The following is a 21,636-nucleotide window of genomic DNA, read 5'->3' as shown; positions in this document are numbered from 1 at the left end:
TATATATATATATATATATATATATATATATATATATGCAGTGATGTGTGCACGTGTGCGTGTGTGTGTAAAGTGTGAAGGGTGTTCCTCGTCTGGGCAAAGCCGAGGTAGCGAGAGAAAGAGAAGCAAAAAGGCTAAGAATATTTGAGATAATACGTGCATCTCATGGAAATGAACCTCAATGTGTTTTTCACTCTCATATATATATATATATATATCTGTATGTGTGCGTGGGCGCTCAACTTTACCTTATTACCCAGTCAGCAGTGCATTCCGTTTTCTTTGCCTTTTGTTTATACTTATGGCTGTTCCCCACGTATACACACGCGCCTACTTCTTTCTTTGCTTTGTGGTTGTACTTTACATGATGTAACGCTTCGCTGGAGCTGCGTTGACCCCTTGTTGCGTCGGTGGTGGTATCGTTCTGTGGGTTAGTCTGCCTTCGGCAGACACAAGCGGCTACCTGCGTGCGCCTTGCCGTTTCTATACTGTGTCAGTGCGTAGCACCTGCTGTCATGCCCCGTAGAGTGTTCTCAGTCTATTTTCTTCTTCTTCGTTCTTGTGGTATATATATATATATCCCTCTTTGTTTCTATCACCTACAATACTCCTCTTATCGGAGCGTTTGTTGCTTCGTGCAGTTTACCGGTGCCGCGGAACCCCTCGCAAACAGAGGAGCGTGTCAGAGGGCAACATTGAAGAGGAGGAGGAGGGGGGGGGGAGGAGACATTGAGAGGGAAGTAGGCAAAAAAAAAGGGCAACAGAAGGCGCTTGTGGGACGCGCCACGAACAAAAGCGGGCAAAAGAAATCGGGGGAGAGAGAGGAGGGGAGGGATTAGGGAAGGATAATAAAGAATTGTGAAAAGGTGCGTGTGGGAGCGTAGGGCGGTGTCCCTCTTCGACAGCCAGGGAGCTGCTTGTTTGGCTCTTGGCATTCGTTGCGGGTATTTGGGTGCAGGTATTGATTGATTTGTGGGGGAACGCACTTTGCCCTCCACACCAGCCGAAGTGGATAGCAGAAATTATGCCGATAACCAACGAATTTACAGGATCCTCGCTCCTGGAGGATGAGGCGGTGGTGCTGAAGGATTACGTCATTGGCCAGCGCCTTGGAGAGGGTAGCTTTGGTTCCGTCTACCATGTGACGTACGTGCCATCGGGTGAGAAATTCGCACTGAAGATTCTGCAGAATGACTGCTTCTTCGGATGTGAATCACGGATTATACAGGAGGCAACTGTTATGCAGTCGCTGGAGCATCCATATGTGGTGAAGCTGTACAAGTTTCTGCAGAGCACCTCATCATTTTACTTTGTGCTGGAGTTGGCGGAGGGGGGTGAGCTGTTTGATCTTATTATCTCCGAAACGTACTTCTCGGAGGAGAATGCGCGGCGGTACTTTCAGCAGCTTATCTCCGCCATTGACTACTGCCACGGAAAGGGTGTGGCACACGGCGATTTAAAGGCAGAAAACCTGCTGCTTGGGAAGAACAAGAACTTGCTTGTGTGCGACTTTGGCTTTTCCAGCCGGCCGGAGCTTGAGGAGCTTCACGACGATGACACGAGTGAGCAGGCGGTGAATCTGCGTCCGATTGGGACGCTGCACTACAACTCCCCCGAGGCAATCTCCGACCCAGAAAGTCCTGCTGCGCAGGATCCCTTTCTGCAGGACCTATGGAGTGCGGGGGTCATTCTGTTTTTCATGCTCACCGGTCGTCTACCTTTTGACGGTCGTAGCGACGAGGAGACACTACGCCTTATTCAAAGAGGAACGCTCAGCTTTCAGGAGGAGGAGGAGCAGCGTCTCACTCCAAGCGCCAGGTCAATTTTGCTCTCGATGCTCGGGCGCGAGCCCACCGATCGTCCAACGCTGCAGCAAATCATTGAGGATGAGTGGTTTGGTGAGAGCTTTGATGCCGCTCTTTTTCCTCACCGCAAGTTCCTCAAGCGGTCCGTCACGTTCCTTGACTTTTCAAAGCAACACCGCGTGACCCGCGAGGAGGAGGACGCGTTGAGGGCGGCGTTTGACAAAATCGCTATCGACGGCTACGAAAACATTACTCGGGACGAAATACGGGACATGCTCGCCACCTTGCACGGGAGCCAAGTAGAAGCGGAGGTTGTGTCGGAGCTTATGCAGCTTCTCACCGGAGACGCCAAGAGTAAATTTGTGACGTATGGGCAGTTTCGTGACGCGTGGGTCAACAAGGGCCTCGGGAAGCGGAGCTTTCGGGCGCAGAACGACTTTCAGTTGTTGAAAATTATGGACGCGCAGACGGTGGACGCGGAGAAGAAGGAGGTGCGGCAGTTGCGCTCTGCCTTTGACAGCGTGGATGTTTTGCACACCGGCGCGATCACGGTGGAGCAGTGCGAGCGGCTGTTTGAGCGCTGTAATATTAGTGCGACTGCGGAAGACATCCAGAGCCTAATGCGCTTCTTTGACGAGCCTAACTACTCCGGTGGCAGAGGCATTACGTTTGATAAGTTTGTGAAGGGAGTGATGAAGCGGGAGGTGCTCGTGCGGCACCCGATGGGGAAAAAACTTGCTGACGCTACAAACCTGTCAGAGATGCGGCAGTTGCATAACGAGAACGAGTGTGTGAATCATGGTTTTTTTGTTGCCGGGGAGCAAGACGCCATTGCAGAGAAGTTGCGTAGCTGTCAAGAGCGTCTTATGCCGATACTCATTGACGACGTTGCATCCAAGACGGAGACTGTGCACTCGTTTCGTTATCGTGGCTCCGCCGCAATGGAAACCGGCATCACCATGGAGTTCGCCATGCGCTCGTTGCCGGCCTCTGCCAATGAGGCGGGGACGACGTTAGGGATGGACCCCTTCATCGAGGCGTTAGCGCTCGGCACCCCACTGGCCCGTGGCTCGGGTCCCCCCTCACTGTCGAAGTCGCTTCCACGAAACTCATTCCTTGGCACTCCCAACGGGAAGCACAAAACCAACGGTTTGTCCACGCAAGCCATGGACCCCTCAACGCAGGCGGCAGTGATGCAGACACGCCGCAAATTTCTGCGTGATTCCAGCGGTTCCAAGCTGATGATTGGCGTCTGCGACGTCGACGTGATTTTGGCCTCGGCGTCTCCCGGCTACACCCTTGTGCGTCTTCGCCGCATTCAAGGTCTAACTAACGATTTTCATGAGGCGGTGGCGTACATCTCCAGCCTGCTCAAGGCGGAGCGAGAGCAGGCCATGAACGACATCCTCCCATGCGGCGAAAGCGAGCTGCTGTGAAAGTGTCAAGGCGGAGCCACCACCCAGGGTGCACACGCACGCACACGCATGTGCAAAGGGAAGGACGGAAGTTGAAGAAAGAGCGAAAAGAAAAGGGCCACACGGAAAGAAAAAAAAAACTTTAACCAAAATTAAACAAAAAGAAGGCTGCCATTTCATATAACTTAATGCAGGTAAGCAAAAGAGGAAGTAAACAAAAAAGTGGCGGGGGAAAGGCTTGCAGAGGAGAGGGAAAAACATCGACAAAGATGTATAGTTATAGGGATGCTCATACCTCATCCTCGCGCCCTCCCTGACGCTGGGTGTAAGAGAGACGAAAAGGAGCTGAATAAAAAAAAATAATAATGTTTTTTTTTCTTTTAAAGCAATAGCTTCTGGAGGAATGTGAACGAGAAACTGTGGAGAGAAAAGAGAGAGAGAGCTCTCTCTGCCCAACGAAAACTAGGTGGTTTGTGGGGTGCGTGGGACCTTGGAGCGGCAACGGTGATGGAGTGCAAGACGTAAGGCCTCCGCAAGGAAAAAGAGAGAGAGAGAGAGAGAGGTACACGATGTTTACATCCGGTAATGACATGGCTACCTTATTAACTTACCCGGCGATATGCGTCAGACGGACGCTGACGAAGAGGGGAGAAAACAAAGAGAGGTAAGACAATACCAAGACGCTCACAAGACGCATAGGTGTTGAGATATCATTGTGAGAATACGGGGGGTGGGCAGACCTGCATTTGCGCTGTGTGGAGGATCCTTTTTTCCTTTTTTTTTTTTTTTTTATTATTCTTCTTCTTCTCGCTGTGGTTTCCTTTGTGCTTCTGCTTCTGTGTGCCAGGTGTGTCTTGTATACGCTTGCTATGTTTATATGAGCAAATAAAAGGCGAATCAATAAAATAAAAATAGGGAAGTAGAGAGAGAGAGAGCGGGAGAAAGAGAGAGAGAGAGAGAGAGCTATGGAGGGGGAGTGCGTGTCGGCGTGTGCGGGTGTGGCTGTGGGTGGGGAGGGCGGGGAGGGGCGTATCGTCATTTTGATCTTTTTTTTTGGGGTGTGAATTGTCACGCGTTGCTGCAGCTATGTCTGTGTCTCTGTGTGTGTCAGCTGTGCTCCTTGCATATGTATAGTACGCACGCATCCTGAAAGAACTTGTGCGGGCCCTTTTTCAACGCTTCGCCTCTTCTTCCGTCAGTCCGTGTGTCTCTCGCTGTGCCGTAGCGCCATCGTTGCGGGAGGGAGTCAGTGGCGGCCCTTGGGAGCCCCGTAGCAGCAGTGCATACTCTCACACATCCCCCACAGATTGGGAGCGGGCGCGATGGATACGGCGGCGCTGCAGGAGGTGGTGACGGTTCTCAAGGAGGAGGTTGAGCACCACAAGCGGCAGGCGAGGCGAATGCAGCGGGAGAACCGTCTGCTGGTTCGTACCATACTGCAACTCCGGCAGCAGCAGAAACTGCTCCACAGCCGCCAGCCAGAGCAGCAGCCATGTGTGGGGAAAACAGGCAACGACAACGAGAAGGAGCACGGGGGTTCGCATGAGAGGGATGACTTGAGCGAATTCACCCACTCACAGCCGTCTAGTGCAACATCGCGGATGTCGCACCAGTTGTGTTCGCGCTGCAGCGCAGAACATTTTTTCTCAACGACGTCGCCGAGGCCACGAGCGCCGGCGTCAGCAGCAGAACAAGGCCGTTGCGGCGAGGTAGTGGAGGCACTAGGCAATGTATCCCCGCTTCCCCTCGAGGGGCACAACCCCCACGAAAACGACAATAAGGCTCTGCAGGTAAGAGTGCGGGCGCTGGAGAACCAGCTGCAGTGTGAACGGATGCGGCGAAAGGCCCAGGCGGATGAATTCTCTGCGGAGTTGGAGCTTATGCGGTTCGCGTTGGACGAGGCGGAGCGGCACCCCTCAAGACGCCAGCGACGCTCAACCCACGATGGTGGAGTCTTCCGTCAAGAGGCCCCGGCGCCTTCACACACGTCTGAAGGAGGAGGAGGAGGCGGCGGCGATGTCGGCACGAGTGAGTCAACGGTGGAATATCACGAGGTTCTCTGTGGTAGCCACCTGCAGCAGGAACTGTTCGACGGCCTCGTGGTGCACAGTAGGGGCTCCACCCCCACTTCGATGGGGCACGCAGAAAAGGTGGTGGCTGTTGAGAGATCTGACGTACCACCGTCTGCGGCCTCGCCTGCTACCGGCGATTTCGTGTGTACTGGAGATTCCCTCTACCACGGATCTCCGCGGCCGAAGTGTGCGACACAGCGCTCGAGCACGATAGGCCTACAATGCGTCTCTGGCAGCAGCTGTCGGGAGTGCATGACGCCGCTTAATGAAGGCAGGTTATTCTCACCAACGCCGCAGTCAGAAACCTCCCGGGATGCCTTAACGGCCACCAACCACACTGACACGCCGTGGTGTGAGAACTTTTTGAGTCGAGCCGCCTTACGAATGGAGGGACGGCGACAGCGGCTGCGTAACGCGGTGATGCTGCGCACCACTGTGGATGCCAATGGTGAAGCAAGCGTTAAGCACCGTGATGCTGTCCTTGGCTCCTCCAACAGGCAGGTGCAAGTGCATTTGATGACAGAACTTCCGCCGCATACGGAGATGCCGGCGTCTCCATCTTCACCACTCGCTTCCTTGGCGAGGCGGGGGCAGTGGCACCTGCCGCACAGGCGCACCGCATCCCTGTCTGCGTTTCACGGCGATGATGCAGCTGCTAGTCCCTGCAGATACACCGCATCGTCACCGAATGCGGGTATTGGTTCTCCGATCATGAACCCGAATCAGTTGGGGGTTGAGGTGGATCCAAAGGGGCCTCACAACCGCACATGGTATGCGCATCAAGTCCTCCGCATGGCATTTGCAAAGTTTGTTTACGCCTCTGCGTCGTCTTCCGCAGCTGATGCAACTGCAGCAATAGCATCGAACTCTTTTGAAAAAGCTCCGGAAGGGGCGGATATGGAATTATTTCATGAACATAACCATCATCACCGGCAGCAACAACAACAAGAGGAGGAAGAAGAAGGCGGTACTCACAGCGATACTCATTACGTCTCTTCGGATATGTCGTACAGTTTTGACAGCGAGGAGGTGAGGGAACAAAACTCCATGGAGGTGGTGGGGGCACAGGACACCGCCGATTGCCCCTTGCCGCTGCCCCTGTTGCCCCACGGGTTGTATCGTAACATTCCGTCCTCCGCAGTAAGACGGGCCATTGATGAGACGACCCGTTTGCATTTTCGTTGTTGTCAAAACCGACCGTTGCTGGAGACGGTTGCGGAACCCTTTCCCCCCGTTCTTCCCCCGTTCCATGCGGAGAACAGTGACAGCGAGCTGGTGGCAAGCTTTGCCGTGGACGTGTTGTCGCCTAGCAACTATCGCGAGGACGAGATATGCCTCACGTTGCACTCCCCTGTCCTTTTTAGCCAGATTCGGAGTTTTCTCGGCATGGACGCGGAGGGTTTTCGGGCCTCGCTGGGGGAAAACGCGGTCTGGCGGCAGGCGATTTCCCCAGGCAAAAGTGGCACTACACTCATTTTTTTTGGGAATTTTGTTATGAAAAGCCTTAAAAAAAGTGAGTTTAAGTTCCTGCGGGATCGCTTTCTTAGCAGCTACGTCTCCTTTTGCGAGCGCCACCCCGACACCTTGCTGCCCCGCTTCTACGCCTTGCTAACCTTCTCGTGGCTGCGGTTTCGCACACACAAGCAGTACGTGCTCATGCAAAATGTCTTCTCCACCCGGTACTACATTCATCGTATTTACGATGTAAAGGGGAGCACGGTGGGCCGCTCAACAACCACAGAGACGGCGCCCCGTACCTCGTTTGGAGCGCTGCTCCTGAAAGACAATGACCTTCCCGCTCAGCTCATCATTTGTGGCCCGTTGCAGCGCGCCCATGTGCTTGCGCAGTTGCGCTCCGACGTGAACTTTTTGCACTCGCTTAACATTGTCGACTACAGCTGCCTGATTGGGGTGCGCAGCCGTGTCTTTTCTCGCAAGGAAGGTCCCTCGAAGACGATTGTGCTGAAAGAGCGTTGTGGGAGTTACTGGCAGCAAACACGTACGTCCGAAGCCATTGGTGTTGGGGCGGAACAGCTGCAAAAGATGGATAACAGCTGCATTCACGGCTGCGATGGAGGCGTGCTGTCCCTACCGATTTATGCTGCGGGCGATGACACAACGGCGCGGGAAGATGTGTACTACCTTGGTATTATTGACGTCCTGCAGGAGTACACACCAGCCAAACGGCTTGAGAACTTTGCAAAGGGACTGTGGAGCGACAGGCGACAAATCAGCGTCGTGCCGCCAAAGGAGTACGCAGAACGTCTATACCAAGTCCTGGAGAATGTTACGGTGTAGTCAATTACCGTTGTGTGGTGTGGGTAGTGGAAGAGGAAAAGGGGGAATGACATGTGGCGATGCAGAAGAAAAAAGAGTTTGCCCAACATGTCTATGTGGCTGTTTGTTGCCGTTTTTTTTTGTTTTGTTTTGTTTGCTTGTTGATGTTGCTTCTTTTGTTGTTGTTTTTCTTGCTGGAGTCATCTCTTTTTTGCGGTGCTGACTGCCTCTGCTCAGTCGGTGATCCCGTGCCTCTCCCACATTCTCCTCCTCCTCCTCCCTTGCTGTTTTTTGCCCTTCTTCCTGGGCGCTGTGTGTATGTGTGTTGTCGGTGCCGCTACGTGTATGTCGGCATGCATGGTTGCGTGGCTGGCTGGTTCCGCCCCCACACATGTGCAGGGTGGCGGCAGGAGTTCTCTTTGCTGTTGTTGGCTTCATTGACACGGTCGTATCACATTGATGTCCACCCGTGCCGGCTGTGGCAGCCTCACGCGTCGGGCCCTCGCCACACCGTTGGCGGTTTCTTGGACGCGTGCCGTGTGTGACAGCCCCTCGCGTCGCGTCCAGGCTACCACAGTGGAAAGGAGGACGCAAGGCTCGCCTGCGTGTGCGCCACGGGGCGTCAAGGCGGCGGGGTTGTGCCTGGCAACGGTGCGGGCATCGCGTCCGGCGCTACCACGCGAGGCGTGTCACCCTTTTTTGTCCCCGTTGCAAGAGTCATTTGGCTCGGTGCGGCAGTGGCTTACAATTTTTACTGTCGGAGTATTACTGTTTCCACTGCGTGTGTTGTACGCAGTGCTGCTTCTTGCGCTGGCCTGGGTTCTCTCCGTGCTGATAAACCACATCGGTGGTGGGGTCACTGAAGCGGCGGAACGCCGGCAGAAGCGAGATGGGAACACACCACGACGCTCTGTGGCGGGGCCCATGCGGGGCCTACGCCAACGCAGCCGACGTGTGGCACGTGCGGTGCTGCGCTGGCTCACATTGGCGCTTGGCTACTGGCGTGTTCATCGTCGGAAGAGCATCAACCACGGCCGTCATGCGGACGGCTCCTACGCAGATGCCCCTGTTATTGTGGCAAACCACTGCACCCTACAGGACGGCCTATTACTGCTCGGTGAGCACGACGCCTCGCTTGTCGTGGGGGGGGACAGGGGCGGTTTCATGGATGTGTTTGCGCGTGGCCAGCGATGCATTCACGAGGACCGTGAGGTGGTAAAGTCAAGGTTGGCTTTGCTGAAGCAGATGCAGCGGAACGGTGGTGTGCGGAAGCATGACGGATTACCACTGCTTGTGTTTCCTGAACCGTGCTGCACAAATTCACGGGCACTCATTCAGTTCAACACAGACGCCTTCACCGCAGGTCTCCCTGTGCAGCCGCTGCTTGTGCGACATACCTACACACAGTTTGACCCCGCCTGGTGCTGCGTGCGATGGCCCGCGACACGGCTGCTTTTATACACCATGTGTCAAGTCTATCACACCGTAGAGCTGGAGTACCTTCCCGTCTACGATCCATCGTCGGCGGAGCGGCAGGATGCCACGCTCTATGCGGAAAACGTGCGTCGTGTCATGGCACACGCGATGCAGGTGCCTGCAACCGAGCACAATGACAAGGACGTGTGGCTCACCCTTGCAGCACACGACCTGAGGTTGCCATTGGAGGCTGTCAATGTGGAGGCGGGACATCCACACTTTGCGGGGACGTCGTATGCGCGGATGGAGCACATGCTGCGTCGCTTTGTGGCAGCTCTACACTCTCGCCACGGCAACTCCACTGCTGTTGCGACATCCTTGCGGTGGCGCCCTCGTTGTCACGTGCCAGAGGGGTTCATGACGCCGTTAGAGTTGGGCGAGTTCCTGATGCCCTTCGCATGTTATCCAATCCTCCTTGATCGCCTGCTGTATCACCTCTCGCGACACGCCGCTGTGCGAGGCATGTACGTTGCCTTTCGTGACTTTCTCTCCGCCATGAACACCGAGCCTGTCCCGTGCCAAGCAGGGTCGCCGGCCGCGCTGCAGGCGGTGGGGGAAGTATACATGGACGAGATGGAGGGGGAGGCGGCCGTGATGTTTGCTCTGCGACGCACCTTCGCGATGTTGCTATTGGCGGCGGACGCGTTGCTAGCACAGAAGAAGGTGTTGTCGGCTATGAACGAGGGCGTGGGGCGTTTGTCACCACTGGCCCCTTCGTGCGCCGACGCGATGGCGCGGGGAGGGTCCTCCACGTTCGTCTACGGCAGTGAAGTCCGCCACCTCGCCCGTACGCCACCCAACAACGTGTTGTGCTCGATGTTTACTGCGACGGCGGAGGACACGTGGCGTGGCGCGATGGCTGGGCGTAGTTTGGACCGCACCATGTTTGAGGTTTTGTGCGACATCCTTTTCCTTCCCCACCACACGACAATGTGGCGCGGCACACGCGCCAAGGCCCCTGCTCAGCTGACGGAGGAGGACGCTCTTTTTGCGTACATCCGTGACGGTGGCGGTGTGAGCCCGGCGGTGATTCAAACCATAGACACTTCGCTGACAGAAACGGATGACGCCACATCGTGCATAACGCTGCGAGGTTTTCTGTGCTTTGCTCGCAAGCACCGCGCAACCGCAGAGTATTTTCACGCCTGCTGTGAGCACTTCCTTCTCGGCGATGACTTGGCGTGACCTCGAGTGAAAGCATTGCAGCAGCAACTGCTGGCTGGGTTGGGCTGGGACGGAGTGAGAACATTTCCTTCTCTGTTTGCCTTTCACTGTTCCCGGTGTGTCCTGTGAGGATGGTTGTGTGCTGCCCTGCATCCCCGGTCTTTTCTCCTTTGCCTCCCTCCACACCTCACTCCGTGGCCCCCACTGCAAAGTGTACAATTGATGCAAAGCCCAAGGGACGCAAACAGCAGGCAGGGGCGCACACAATCAAAACCGTTTTCCGTTGTTTTTTTTATTTATTTATTTATTTTATGCGTGACGGGGAGGTAACTCATTTTTAAAAGCCAAAACACAAATTGCGCCACACAAGAGGGAAAAAAAGGAAGGACACTAAAAGGTGCGGTAAGGGGGTGTGTGGAGGGCATGAAACGGCAGAATGAGCGGATGCAAAGCTTGCATTCCATGCGATGCCCTTCTGCCAAAATGGAACAGACGGAGAAGACTACAGATAAGCTTTTACTCTCCAGCAGCGGCATCCTCGGTGAGCAGGTCACCTCCGTGTATGACAGGCTGCAGGCGAGAGAGGCTCTGGGGCGACAGCAACAACAACAATTGGAGGAAACCTGGAAAACACCACCGTTAAGGAATGGGCGGCGGGCACAGGAAAAGACGAGTTTCTGGAAGAATAAAATGTCAGCTCGGCTTGGTGATCCTATTGTGCCCCTTCATATGCTTGAGCGCATGCAGATTGTGTTTATATTATACGGGAAACAACAACAACGTAAAAAGAGAACTGTGTTGCCTTTTGACGACTCCACTAAACGCGAGGAGGAGGAGATGAATGAGTTTGAGGCCATGATTCATAGCAGAGAGCAGGAGTTGGATAGGCAGGAAGTTCCTGTAGATGGTAGTGCACCTTTGCATGCGTCAGGTAACGACCTTGTTTTGGGTGGCGCAGGCGCAAAGGGGATTCCCTTTCCTGTATTTGAGCGGTTCATTGTGGAGCCATACTTTGATGCGCTCTTCCCGCCCGCGGTGCCGTCCACGCACGCGGTGGGGCCCTCCATTGAGACCTCAGACGGCTGCCTAAGCTCCTTCGAATTGACCGCTAAAAGCTCTTGGAGTTTTGCTGGTCGTCCACGGACACGCACGCGGTTCTTGTACCAACGGCGGCGTGAGAGCCACGTGGAGGCGGCGGAGAATCTCTTTAGTGTGATGGACACCAACGGTGACGGATTCCTCTCCTGGGATGAGTTTAGTAGCTACATCCTGCAGAGTGGCCAACAGTTGCTGCTGAAGAGCCAGTACGGCCGCGGGGGGACGGCGAGGGAAAAAGACGGTAGTGCAGAGAATGTTGCCGGTCGTTGTCTGAACTTTACCCCCACGCCTTTAAACGTGAATCTCTGGCAGCAGCAATACCCCCTTGTGCATCACTTGTATCACTCAGAGCCTATCAGTCGGCTTATCTTTTCCAACAGCGGACGTCGCTATATCACGGCGGCGTGGGACGGGCTTGTGAAGGTGTGGCGGCCCAACCCACGACTGGCAGATGCATACGGCAAGCCTTCCATTGTGCATGAGTGCACGATATTTGCGGCGGGGGCACCCATTATTGACTTGGTGTTGAGCCCAGCCTCCCTCGGGGACGCGGAAGTGTTGGCCGTGGTGTGTATGGACGGAACCGTCACGCTGCTGCGCGCGGGTACAGGCGAGGTGCTCAAAACGTTTATTGGCCGCTGCTCGATTCCCCCAAACGTGGGTTCCCACTTTCGGCCTAAATTGAGGACGTGCACGCAAGTGAGGGAGTTTCATGTGAAAAATGCTAATGATTTGCCACTTACGGAACAAGACATCAATGGCACCGTTGAGACTGGTGCGGTGGTGCTACGACCCACCTTTAAGGTTCGCGCCTACCGTCGTGAGGCGATTGAGATGTTCTTTACGGAGGTCTCCCGCTACTTTACTGGACTCAGTGTAGTGGCGCCGACGTATGAGCACCTCGAACGGCGACACCACGTCATGGCGGATGTGCTGCTGCACTTTGGGGATGCTCTTGTTACGCCAATGAATAATAAACTGAGTCCACACCACACTTTCTTTGGGCTGCCCAAAAATGGTACCAGGGATGCGAAGAAAGCGACGGACAACGCGGAGGCTAGGGCCACTCACGACGCTTCTCAGTTAGGCACGGATGACGCTTTTGTTTTGCAAACTGGCGAGGCGACGGCGAGTGCATCGTTACAGCCACGGCGTCAAAAACAGTGGCGGCAGCATCAGCTCCGCGAGGTTCAAACCCCGACAACAGCTGTTCCCCGCTCTTCTTCCCTCAATTACTCCGACGTGGGCGATAATGAGAGTAATAAGTGCTGGTTTGCCCGGTCCGCGGCGTTTGCGCAGTACAAGCGTGCAAACTCCGCCTCCGTCCTTCCCAGTGGTGTCTTCCTCCTGCTTGGCTTTGAGACGGGGGTGCTGCAATTTTACTCCTTACACTCGCAGTTGTTTGCCATCTCAAACATCGCCATGGCACGGCTGGAGGTACCTTCCATGCACGAACCGGTGCTTGCTCTCAAACTGCACCGTGGCAGCATCACAAGTATCCTGACGAGTGAGATGCATGACCTGCTTATGACGGCAAGTGACGATGGCACCGTTATTCTGCGACACATAAGTCGAATCTGTGTACCGTTTTTAACGTTGGGTGACGGGGTGCCGTTACCTGGTAGGCCCCTACCGTTTCACCCCAGTGGGCACACTAAACGTATTACGTGCATATGTTGGCATAGCGTGCGTGGTATTATCGCCACAGGTGGGGCCGACCGCATTGTTAACTTTTGGGCGTCCTCATCGTCACGTCCTCTGTACCGAATTGATCTTCGTATTTTTTCCACCAGCAGTGGAACCAGTGGGACCCCGATTGATGTCTCATTTATCCAACCCCCACGTTACCCATTGTTGTTGTTAGTACTTGACACGAGACGTATGTTGTACTTTATCGATACCGTTTCGTATCAATGCTTGCACATGCTGCGGGACGATGGGCTTACGTCGTTGAAGGCGGGAGACATGTTGTGTGCCCGCTACGACGTTGTGGATGGTCGCCTCATCCTCGGCGGGCGCCATGTGCGGGCATGGGACATCCGTCAAACGGATGAATACCCGGGCGATTACTGTGGTCATCGGCGCGCCGTTGTCGGGCTTGTGTACCAGCGCACCTTTGGGTTTTGGGTGAGTGCCGATGACTCTGTTGTGATTATTTGGAATGCTAAGATGGTGGATATGCATGGAGAGTGCAAGGGTTCCTTTAAGAAGGAGGCGGAGGAGGGCGGCGAAGGGGCACGAAGACGTCGCTCTATCGACCGGGAGAGGAAGAAGGGGTTTCGTTGGGTCCTGCAGAGTGACGTGGTGCGTTACTGGACTGTTGAGGGTGGAATTTTTTGTCTGGCGGTGGAGCAGTCCGAGTTGTCGCACGTGTTTGTCGCGCTTCTGCGAGAGCGACGCATTTTGGAGTACAACAGCTTCAGTGGATCGGTGCTCCGCGCGTTTGACTTTCCTGGGGAATCAGGGGAAATCTGCTCCCTGGCGTGTGGCAGGTTTAACAGCAAGGCCTCGTTTATGCACCCCGTTGCGTTTCTCTGCGGGACATTTGAGCGTGAGCAGTCGTCGAATGGCACCACCGCCCTCTACATGTTGACGTCGGACAGTGACGTGATCGCTGCCGCGGATTCTTCGAGCAGCGTCCACCGCTCCATCGTGACCACAGGCGTCGGGGTGTCGTGCGCCGTGATTGTGGCCGCCCTCGGCCTCGTTGTTGTGGGCCACCGCGGCGGCATTAGCGTGACGCCGGTGGATGAGGCCACTACGTGCCCCATTGCCTGCACACGGCTCACGGACGTGCCGCAAAAGCGACGGCCACATGGGAAGGGGGGGAAAAAAAATGGAGTCACGGCTCTCTCGGAGTCGCGCCGCGTCACACCGCCGCACCCCACGCCGACAGCGGCGTCAGTTACTTCATTGATAAGCGGCGAGAAGAGTGGTCAGCTTAACAAGCGGCACGTGCTTGGTCTTTCAAGTTTGCAGCAGCGACGGCAAACGCAGCAGAGGAACAGCATCTGTCGTCTTGCACCACCGCTAGACCTTGTCGCTCTCCTCCCTGGGCCTCTCCTACAAGATCCGGTGTCAATCACACGAGAATGCATGCAGCAAAGAGAGCGGTATCTTTTCTACAATGAACGCCAGACCACGGCGTCCGCGGGAAACCCATTGAAGATCACGTCTGATACCGTCGCCAGCATGGAGGAGGAGGAGTATGGTGAGAAACGGAATAGCAACAGTGATGAATTGCCACCGCTATTACTGTTTTCTGACGCCTTTATATCCTCCTCTCCTGCCTTTGCTGGAAGCTTTGGTTTGCTTCTTCGTGAGCAGCTTGCCGCCCGTGGCTACGTTGGACATATTGTGCCTGTGGCCGAAACCGGCTATGCCGTAACTGGCAGCGATGACGGTGTCGTACAGTTGTGGAACCTACGCACCCTGTCGGAGGTGATGCGCTACCGTGCCACCTACGCACTTGATGCGATAACCGCGATGGAGGTTAGCGAGGATGCCGCCTACCTCGCCGTGGGGGATACAAATGGGCATATTTTGTTGCTTGACATGCATGAGATTTCGTGGGATTCAGCGATACCGCTTGAGATGGTAACAGGCATTGAAAATGGTGTACATGTGCTGCATCGGTGGCGCGGGCATCGACATAATGTCACATCTGTGCAGTTTGTGCGGCGTGAGGGCGGCATGGTGCGTCGTAGCGCTGCTTATTCCTACACCGTGCATCGAAATACCACTCCGCGGACGCCTCTCCGCCAGGTTTCGGGTTTGGATTTTTCTGCAGCTAACAATAACACAACTGATGAAAATGTGGCTTCCCGAAACTACAGCAGCCGCGATGTTTTTTTCCTTTGCACCAGTGGGGAGGACAGCTACGTCTACGCCTGGTCTTGGGAAGCGGAGCCGCGTGGGGGAGGCTCTGTGAATTGCATTGGCTGCTTTGGCGGGGGTGTGGAGTTGCCACCAACACCACCGGTTGACGAGCTGACAGATTCCGCCTGGCAAGTGCTCGAGGTGGTGCGGAAGGTGTACATTGAGGAGCGCCTCATGTCGGCTGGCGGTGCCCTCAGTGGGCCAAACGTGGAGGGGGCAATTCCCACCGCGGTGCTTGAAATTATGGAGGACATGCAATCGGTGAAGTCTGCTGTGATGTTGTTACGGCGCGGGGCGGCGGCGATGGGGAAGCGGCTGGTGTCACTGTCAACCCTCCTCCGGGCACGGGAGCGCAGTCGCGTGCAGTGCACCAGCCCAAGCTTTGTGAGCTCCGCAAGCGAACCCTGTCCTCCCACCTACGTTTTAGCCTTTGAGGAGGGGTTGTACTACGATCGCGGCATTGTGGAGCTGCTCGAGCGCGTCCTTACGGGGATGCAGGAGGCGCGTACGCGACGAAAGTCGATTATGCAGTTTCCTGTTTGTCGTGCAAACCTTATAGGATCGAAACGCTTACTAAAGCCCCCTCGGCAAACCGCCATAGCCTCGCAGATGGAGAGAAGCCTCGCCGAGGATGAAACACCCCTTCCGACGACTGTTACAGGCACGCTAGATATTACAACTCGTGGTGCCGTTACTGGCACAGACCCAACTGTGGTTGCGGGTATGCGTTTTGTTACGAGCACTCCCGTGGTCGGCACACAGGCGCCTACGTGTGAGTTGCCTACAAAGGGTGCTGTGGTCAAGGATTCTGGCAGTGAGCCTTTCATGTTCCCCTCGCCGAGTGCCTCCAATGTGTTCCAGCCCACCTTACCATCCATCAATGCATCTCAGGGCTCTCAATACCGACTATTTAGCTCCACCTTACCGCTTACAACGCGAACGGAGTCAATTTCTATGCAGACGAATGGGGGAAACTGGGCTCAGTTGCCTTCGATTACCGTACACTTTGCCACGCCGTCGCCGCTTCCACGTCTACAGCATGTCGACAAGAACGCCGCTGAGGCTGGCGTGGGCTATAACACAAAAACGGATAAACTTCCCCTGATCTCCGACATTGTTGCAGTCGGCAAGCATAAAGGTGAAGCCTATAAAGAACGGCAATACGGCGTTAAAGTTCTTCTACGGGAGAAGGCAAAGCGACGCTCGTTTCACTTTATGGTCCTGGGCCAGACGCAGAAGCACCTGGCGGAGCAGAAGCCTATCGAAGTAAAGGGTACGGATCCTGAGCAGCTTAGTGCTGCACGGCGCGAGCGAAGACGAAGGTCTTCAGCGTGGGAAATGGCGCGTTTCATGCAAACACTTATGACATGGAAGTCGCCGCAGGTGGCAAGTATGTCATTCCGAAGTGTTGGTTCCGGCTCGGAAGGTTGCCGGGGTCATCGTCTCTCATACACGGATACCATGGGGGTGGATCCGGTGGAGTTGCCGTTGTTTATTCCGCTCTCTTTGGGGGTCCCATGCCCCTGCACCCTCAGCAGCACTCTTAAAGTGGACGAAGGCAAAAACACGATGGCGCAGCTGAAGAATGAGATGGAGGCGATGGGTGCGACACTGAAGGCCACCCTGCGTGAGAAACAACTACTAATGGCACGGGAGCGTGCATCAGTGCATGCAAACACAATATCCACACAGAACTGCCTCGCCAACAGATAGGCGCTTGCTAACGCCGAAAGTTTACGATTGTTGTCGTTTACTTCCTTGCTTGCTTGCTTCTCTCTTTTTTTCTTTTCGTATCTCTGTATTTGCTCTGGATTTCTCTGCCGTAACTGATTTCTTCGCCGCGCCCTCGTATATCGCATTCTTCATGGAGAGTTGCGGTCTCCTACTAGCAGCACTCTTTCCCTCCTTCGATGCGAGGTGGTCTGGTGTGTGTGTGTGTGTGTGTGCGCCCCGTGCCTCCCCCGCCGCTGTGTCTTGTTGCACGTTTCAACCTGGACGATGTAAATGAGCCGTTTTTCGTATTTGCCCTCTGCGCCTCCTGCTTCATTTTTTGCTTCTTCACATGTATTATGTACAGTACACTGGGGTGGGGACGGAGTATGGCCAATTCGCCGCACTCGCACGCTCCCCCCTCCTTTTTTTTATTTTCTTCTTATTTTATTTGTGTGTTTGTTTGTTGTTTGTTTTTTTTTTTTTGCATCCTGCGCCTTCAATACCTGCGACGTGTGTCTTGACACGCGTTCCGCCCCAGCTACCCCACCTTCCCTTCTTTCAGGTCCGCCCCCGGCAGCTGTGTGTCGTTTGGTCGCGGCATCGATACATGTGTGCGTGCGTGTGTAGCTGCCTCTGCCTCACTCCTTCTCTCTTTCTTTCCACGTCTTTTTTTTTTCTTGCTCCTTCCTGCGGCCGCAGGAAGCCTGAGAGAACAACAGGAACCACAAGAGTACACGCAAAAAATAAAAGGTGGGTGAGTGGGTGGGTGGGGGGGGAAACCGCAGAGGAGTCCCATCAAGAAAACAACAAGGTAAGAAAGAAAGAAAGAAAGAAGGGGATTTACATCCATAAATTTGCACACGCACACACCTGGCGATGAATCGTTTGTTCGGTAAAAAAAAGGGTACCACTAAGCCCACATTGGAGGACGCCAGCGTTCGTCTTAACACGCGTAATGAGGTGGTGGACGCTCGGGTGGGAAAAATCGATGCCGAACTCATGAAGCTAAAGGACTGCATTCTCAAGACACGTGGGGCAACCCAGCAGCGGTACAAGCAGCGTGCCGTGCAGTTGATGCAGCAGAAGCGCATGTACCAGGGCCAGCAGGACATGATGATGCAGCAACAGTTTAACATGGACCAGCTGCAGTTTACGACGGAGGCGATGAAGGACACAAAGGTGCAGCTGGATGCGTTGAAGGATGCAACGAGGAGTCTTAAACGCGAGTTTAGGCGGGTGGATCTATCAAAGATTGAAAACCTGCAAGATGAGTTACGTGACATTTACGAGGACACGCAGGAGGTGCAGGATATTCTCGGCCGCGCCTATGATGTGCCGGAGGACATTGATGAGGAAGAGATGATGGGGGAGTTGGACGCACTTGCGTTGGACATGGAGAAAGAAACGGACTCCAGCTACCTTGCCGACGCTCTTGCCATGCCAGGAGCAAAATTGCCAGAGCTACCCGGAAAGGAGAAACCGCAGAAGGAGACGGAGGAGAAGGTTGACCCCTATAGTCTGGAGGCGCAGTTAGGTTTGTAAAGAAAAACAGCAAAAAGAAAAAAAAACGAAGGGTGTAAACGCGGGTGGAATGCATGGAAGCGTTTCGTTTGGGAAGTGGAAGGTGGTGGTGGTGGTGGTGGAGCATCAGAGGGATTGACGCCCGCCACTGGTAGTTCCAGAAGCTACGGATGGTCGCTGCTGCTGCTCTCTCTGGAGGCAATGACGTGGATGATGAAGCGCAGCTTATTTTTGGTTTGTTGTTAATGGCGGCTTTTATTTATATATTAATATTATCATTATTATCTCTCCCTTTACGTCTGCTTTTGGTGGCGTTGTTGTTGGTGGTGCTCTTTTTTTTCCCCCGCTCCACGGCTATCATTAGCCGCCCATGTGAAGTTTTTTTTCTTTTTTTTATTTTATTTTGGCCCTCGATGTCACTCCACACGCGTGCGCCTGTTCACTTGCGTTTGCGCATGGCATGAAGTTTAACGTCCCACTGCCGCCTTGCTGTTGTTGTTGTTGTCTTTGTTCCTCTGCGTGCAGCGTAGGCGTTTACAGAGATATTTTTTATATATAAAGACACAAGACGCGAGGAGCGAGGCGGGGTGGGCGATGGTGGCGAGGAAGCGGTGGGTGTGGTACCCTCGCCTCGTCAAACGTCGCAAGGAAAAGTTGGCCGTAGAGGCAGTGAAAACGTCTCCAAACAATGTTAGCATGCGTGGCAAGCGAGACATTGCCGGGGCAGCTTCGAGGGGCAGGAAGACGTCTCCTTTGGTGGTGGCCACAAAAGACACGAAGGCGGCACGAACCAATGTCATTTCCGATAACGCTGCCGCACCAGATATGAAGGTGCGTAGCGTGCCCTCTGTGACGTCGCCTCCAGGAGCACCTCTCTACGCCAAGGAATACTGCCCGCCGTACCCGACGCGGTGGTACCAGCTTGGTCCCCCGCTGTTCGCTGACCGAGTACGGGAGCTATTGCTTGCGCGTCCACTGATGGCTGCTCATCCCTCTGCGGTGGTGATGGGTGCCTCGCTTGCTGACGAGGAGGCGCTCTCGTGGCTGTTCCCAGCTGTGCATAACGGGGAGTGGTTCGCCACACCGTGGGAGTTTATCGATCACTGCAGGTCGATCCCACATAAGCTGTTGTGCGAGAATGCCCCGCTCATTCCACTTATGACTTTTCGAAAGACACAGAGAAGACGCTCTACGCCGCCTCCTGCAGCTGGGATAACGGCGGGGTCTTTGGGCGACAAGGAGGCGGAGGTAGAGGCGGTGACGCACCATCCGGACAGGGCGGCCTCTGAGAGTTTAGCCGAAGTGCGACAGGCGTATTACTGGTGGTTTGTGCACCTACACACCACTCTGGTGCGGTTTGGCCAACATGATTGGGGTGCCTACCTGGCGTCAAAGGGAAACGCGGTGAGGCTCAGGCATCTGGACTGTGTAGGGAGAGTTTGGGGCTGTTATCGTATGTTTCAGACGGCGGTAGCGGACGCGGTGGCGCGGCGCTTGGCATCCTCCTCGCAGCTTGTATGGCAGGCATTGCCCGAAGCAACGTTCACCGTGGCGTGCATCGTCCTGGAGGTGTACGGGCGCATGTCATACGAGATGCTGCATCTGCACAGTATCGGTGGGCTACGCGTCGAAGACATGGCGCGTCCTTCATGCATGTATGGGGACCAAGTCATGTGGGTGAACGATGATCCCACTACAGACGCCATCGCCGCAGCCGCCATGGCGACGGCAAAGCAGAAATCCTCGTTGGCCGGGTGTGAGCGGGCGGCAATCATAGCCCTTGCTGTGCATTTGGCAAAAACAGTAACGGGTGTGCATTACGTGGAGGGAAACAATGGGTCATGCGTCGATGATGATGTCGCGCCTGCTACCCTGAGGCCAGGACCATTCTCAGCAGCGTCGGGGACTGAAGCAGCGGCTGGTCTCTTCTCGCATATGTGTTTACCCGCGGATGGCAAGGACGAGGAGGGACAAATTATGGCGCTCGTGATGTGGCTGTGCCTCGCCTACACCGCCGAGCCCACACCCACGCAGGCTGCGGTCCAACCACGAACCCAGACGGAGTGCGGAGAGCAAAACCACCTTCACGGCAGCGCACGCATGAATATCTGCCGATGATAGTTTACCTCTCATAATGTGTGCGTCTGTGTTGTTTGGGTGTAATGAATTTGGTAGGGCGAAGACACGTATTATTATTAGTCGTTTCTTTTTCCTCTTTTTTATTTTTTCTGTTTATTATTTTTATTATTATTATTATTTGCGTACTTTCATCGGGTATTGTTGCATGTTCTTTGCTCCGCATGCCGTGCGTGTGGCGCAGCAATACCCTCCTGCTGACAGAGACACCGGCACACACAAAAACAGAGGGAGGGAGAGTGCATCCCTATATATATATATATATATATATGTATATTTCTCTTTGTAAGTATGAAAAGAGGCAGGTTTTTCAGACTGCTTGGCGCTGTTGCCGCCGTGACGTGCGCATTTTTGCGCGAGGGTTGTGAGGGAGGGGTGGGGGGTCATGTTTACGTGTGCACGGCGAGGGGTGGGCGAGTGCGTGTAGCGAACGCAAAAAGACAAACACCCATTAAAAAGCATACATTGAGCTCATTGCATTTTTCTTCTCTATTTCCCTTCATCCTTTGCATACTTGTCACACTCGCCTTGGCTGTGTGTTGGCGCCAGGAACAGGAGGAAGCAAGCAGAAGCAGAAGCAAAGAGAAATGGTGAAGCCGCACCTTCGTCACTACTGCGTCGTCGGCCGCGAGACGCCGTCGGAGAAGAACCCCGAGCCGACCGTCTACAAGTATGAGGTTTTTGCGCCGAACTTCGTCGTCGCCAAGAGCCGCTTCTGGCGCATGATGCGGGATAAGAACAAGGTGAAGTCGACCCACGGTGACGTGCTCTCCTGCAAGGTCGTGAAGGACCGTAAGCTGGCGGCACGCAACTACAGCGTCGACATTGCGTACTACAGCCAGCGCTGCGGATACACGCACATGGTGAAGGAGTTCCGTGACGTTTGCAAGGCGGGGGCGGTGAGCCAGGCGTATCACGACCTCGCCTCCCGCCACCGTGCGCGGTACTGCAACGTTGAGGTGCTGGGCGTGAAAAGCATCCCGAACCACCAGGTGAAGCGCCTTAGCATTGCGGAGTACCACGCCAGCAACCTGTCCTTCCCGCTCCTGCACCGCCGCGTCAAGGCTCCGCGCAAGGACC

At 54.8% G+C, this 21,636-nt stretch overlaps 7 protein-coding genes and 1 pseudogene across 7 annotated transcripts, besides 20 other annotated features; 7 read left to right on the top strand and 1 right to left on the bottom strand.

The window, feature by feature from the left end:
• Positions 1-37: a microsatellite.
• A 3-nt stretch (positions 38-40) lies between these two features.
• Positions 41-84: a microsatellite.
• A 114-nt stretch (positions 85-198) lies between these two features.
• Positions 199-224: a microsatellite.
• Positions 225-697: 473 nt separating this feature from the next.
• Positions 698-726: a microsatellite.
• Positions 727-1,024: 298 nt separating this feature from the next.
• Positions 1,025-3,241, top strand: TraAM80_06583 (putative protein kinase; the record flags this gene model as incomplete). The annotated part of the gene is made up of 1 exon (XM_029383423.1): positions 1,025-3,241. One exon carries the CDS (start codon positions 1,025-1,027, stop codon positions 3,239-3,241), a length of 2,217 nt encoding a protein of 738 aa, XP_029236727.1.
• Positions 3,242-3,762: 521 nt separating this feature from the next.
• Positions 3,763-3,782: a microsatellite.
• A 204-nt stretch (positions 3,783-3,986) lies between these two features.
• Positions 3,987-4,026: a sequence feature (A-rich).
• Positions 4,027-4,058: a sequence feature (GA-rich).
• An 83-nt stretch (positions 4,059-4,141) lies between these two features.
• Positions 4,142-4,183: a microsatellite.
• A 359-nt stretch (positions 4,184-4,542) lies between these two features.
• On the top strand, positions 4,543-7,590 carry TraAM80_06582 (putative phosphatidylinositol-4-phosphate 5-kinase-like; the record flags this gene model as incomplete). Its single annotated transcript, XM_029383422.1, has 1 exon — positions 4,543-7,590. The coding sequence occupies one exon, from the start codon at positions 4,543-4,545 to the stop codon at positions 7,588-7,590; it is 3,048 nt and encodes a 1,015-aa protein (XP_029236726.1).
• A 94-nt stretch (positions 7,591-7,684) lies between these two features.
• Positions 7,685-7,766: a microsatellite.
• A 54-nt stretch (positions 7,767-7,820) lies between these two features.
• Positions 7,821-7,849: a sequence feature (GA-rich).
• Positions 7,850-8,028: 179 nt separating this feature from the next.
• On the top strand, positions 8,029-10,230 carry TraAM80_06581 (EF hand domain containing protein; the record flags this gene model as incomplete). The annotated part of the gene is made up of 1 exon (XM_029383421.1): positions 8,029-10,230. One exon carries the CDS (start codon positions 8,029-8,031, stop codon positions 10,228-10,230), a length of 2,202 nt encoding a protein of 733 aa, XP_029236725.1.
• A 266-nt stretch (positions 10,231-10,496) lies between these two features.
• Positions 10,497-10,519: a microsatellite.
• Positions 10,520-10,632: 113 nt separating this feature from the next.
• TraAM80_06580 (uncharacterized protein) lies at positions 10,633-16,899 on the top strand (the record flags this gene model as incomplete). The annotated part of the gene is made up of 1 exon (XM_029383420.1): positions 10,633-16,899. The coding sequence occupies one exon, from the start codon at positions 10,633-10,635 to the stop codon at positions 16,897-16,899; it is 6,267 nt and encodes a 2,088-aa protein (XP_029236724.1).
• A 37-nt stretch (positions 16,900-16,936) lies between these two features.
• Positions 16,937-16,958: a microsatellite.
• A 145-nt stretch (positions 16,959-17,103) lies between these two features.
• Positions 17,104-17,132: a microsatellite.
• Positions 17,133-17,321: 189 nt separating this feature from the next.
• Positions 17,322-17,382: a sequence feature (A-rich).
• A 16-nt stretch (positions 17,383-17,398) lies between these two features.
• Positions 17,399-17,726, bottom strand: TraAM80_06579 (hypothetical protein; annotated as a pseudogene).
• A 49-nt stretch (positions 17,727-17,775) lies between these two features.
• Positions 17,776-18,441, top strand: TraAM80_06578 (SNF-7-like protein; the record flags this gene model as incomplete). Its single annotated transcript, XM_029383419.1, has 1 exon — positions 17,776-18,441. The coding sequence occupies one exon, from the start codon at positions 17,776-17,778 to the stop codon at positions 18,439-18,441; it is 666 nt and encodes a 221-aa protein (XP_029236723.1).
• An 81-nt stretch (positions 18,442-18,522) lies between these two features.
• Positions 18,523-18,542: a microsatellite.
• A 133-nt stretch (positions 18,543-18,675) lies between these two features.
• Positions 18,676-18,705: a microsatellite.
• Positions 18,706-18,798: 93 nt separating this feature from the next.
• Positions 18,799-18,825: a microsatellite.
• Positions 18,826-18,906: 81 nt separating this feature from the next.
• Positions 18,907-18,932: a microsatellite.
• Positions 18,933-19,014: 82 nt separating this feature from the next.
• Positions 19,015-20,538, top strand: TraAM80_06577 (uncharacterized protein; the record flags this gene model as incomplete). The annotated part of the gene is made up of 1 exon (XM_029383418.1): positions 19,015-20,538. The coding sequence occupies one exon, from the start codon at positions 19,015-19,017 to the stop codon at positions 20,536-20,538; it is 1,524 nt and encodes a 507-aa protein (XP_029236722.1).
• A 69-nt stretch (positions 20,539-20,607) lies between these two features.
• Positions 20,608-20,678: a microsatellite.
• A 126-nt stretch (positions 20,679-20,804) lies between these two features.
• Positions 20,805-20,833: a microsatellite.
• A 310-nt stretch (positions 20,834-21,143) lies between these two features.
• On the top strand, positions 21,144-21,636 carry TraAM80_06576 (large subunit ribosomal protein L18Ae; the record flags this gene model as incomplete). Its single annotated transcript, XM_029383417.1, has 1 exon — positions 21,144-21,636. A coding segment is annotated over one exon (493 nt), but the record flags the coding sequence as incomplete, so codon positions are not given.

This window comes from Trypanosoma rangeli, assembly GCF_003719475.1.
Source record: "Trypanosoma rangeli strain AM80 chromosome Unknown Tra_15.4_contig_00244, whole genome shotgun sequence".
Classification (NCBI taxonomy): domain Eukaryota; phylum Euglenozoa; class Kinetoplastea; order Trypanosomatida; family Trypanosomatidae; genus Trypanosoma; species Trypanosoma rangeli.
This window is presented reverse-complemented; position numbering and strand designations above follow the sequence as displayed.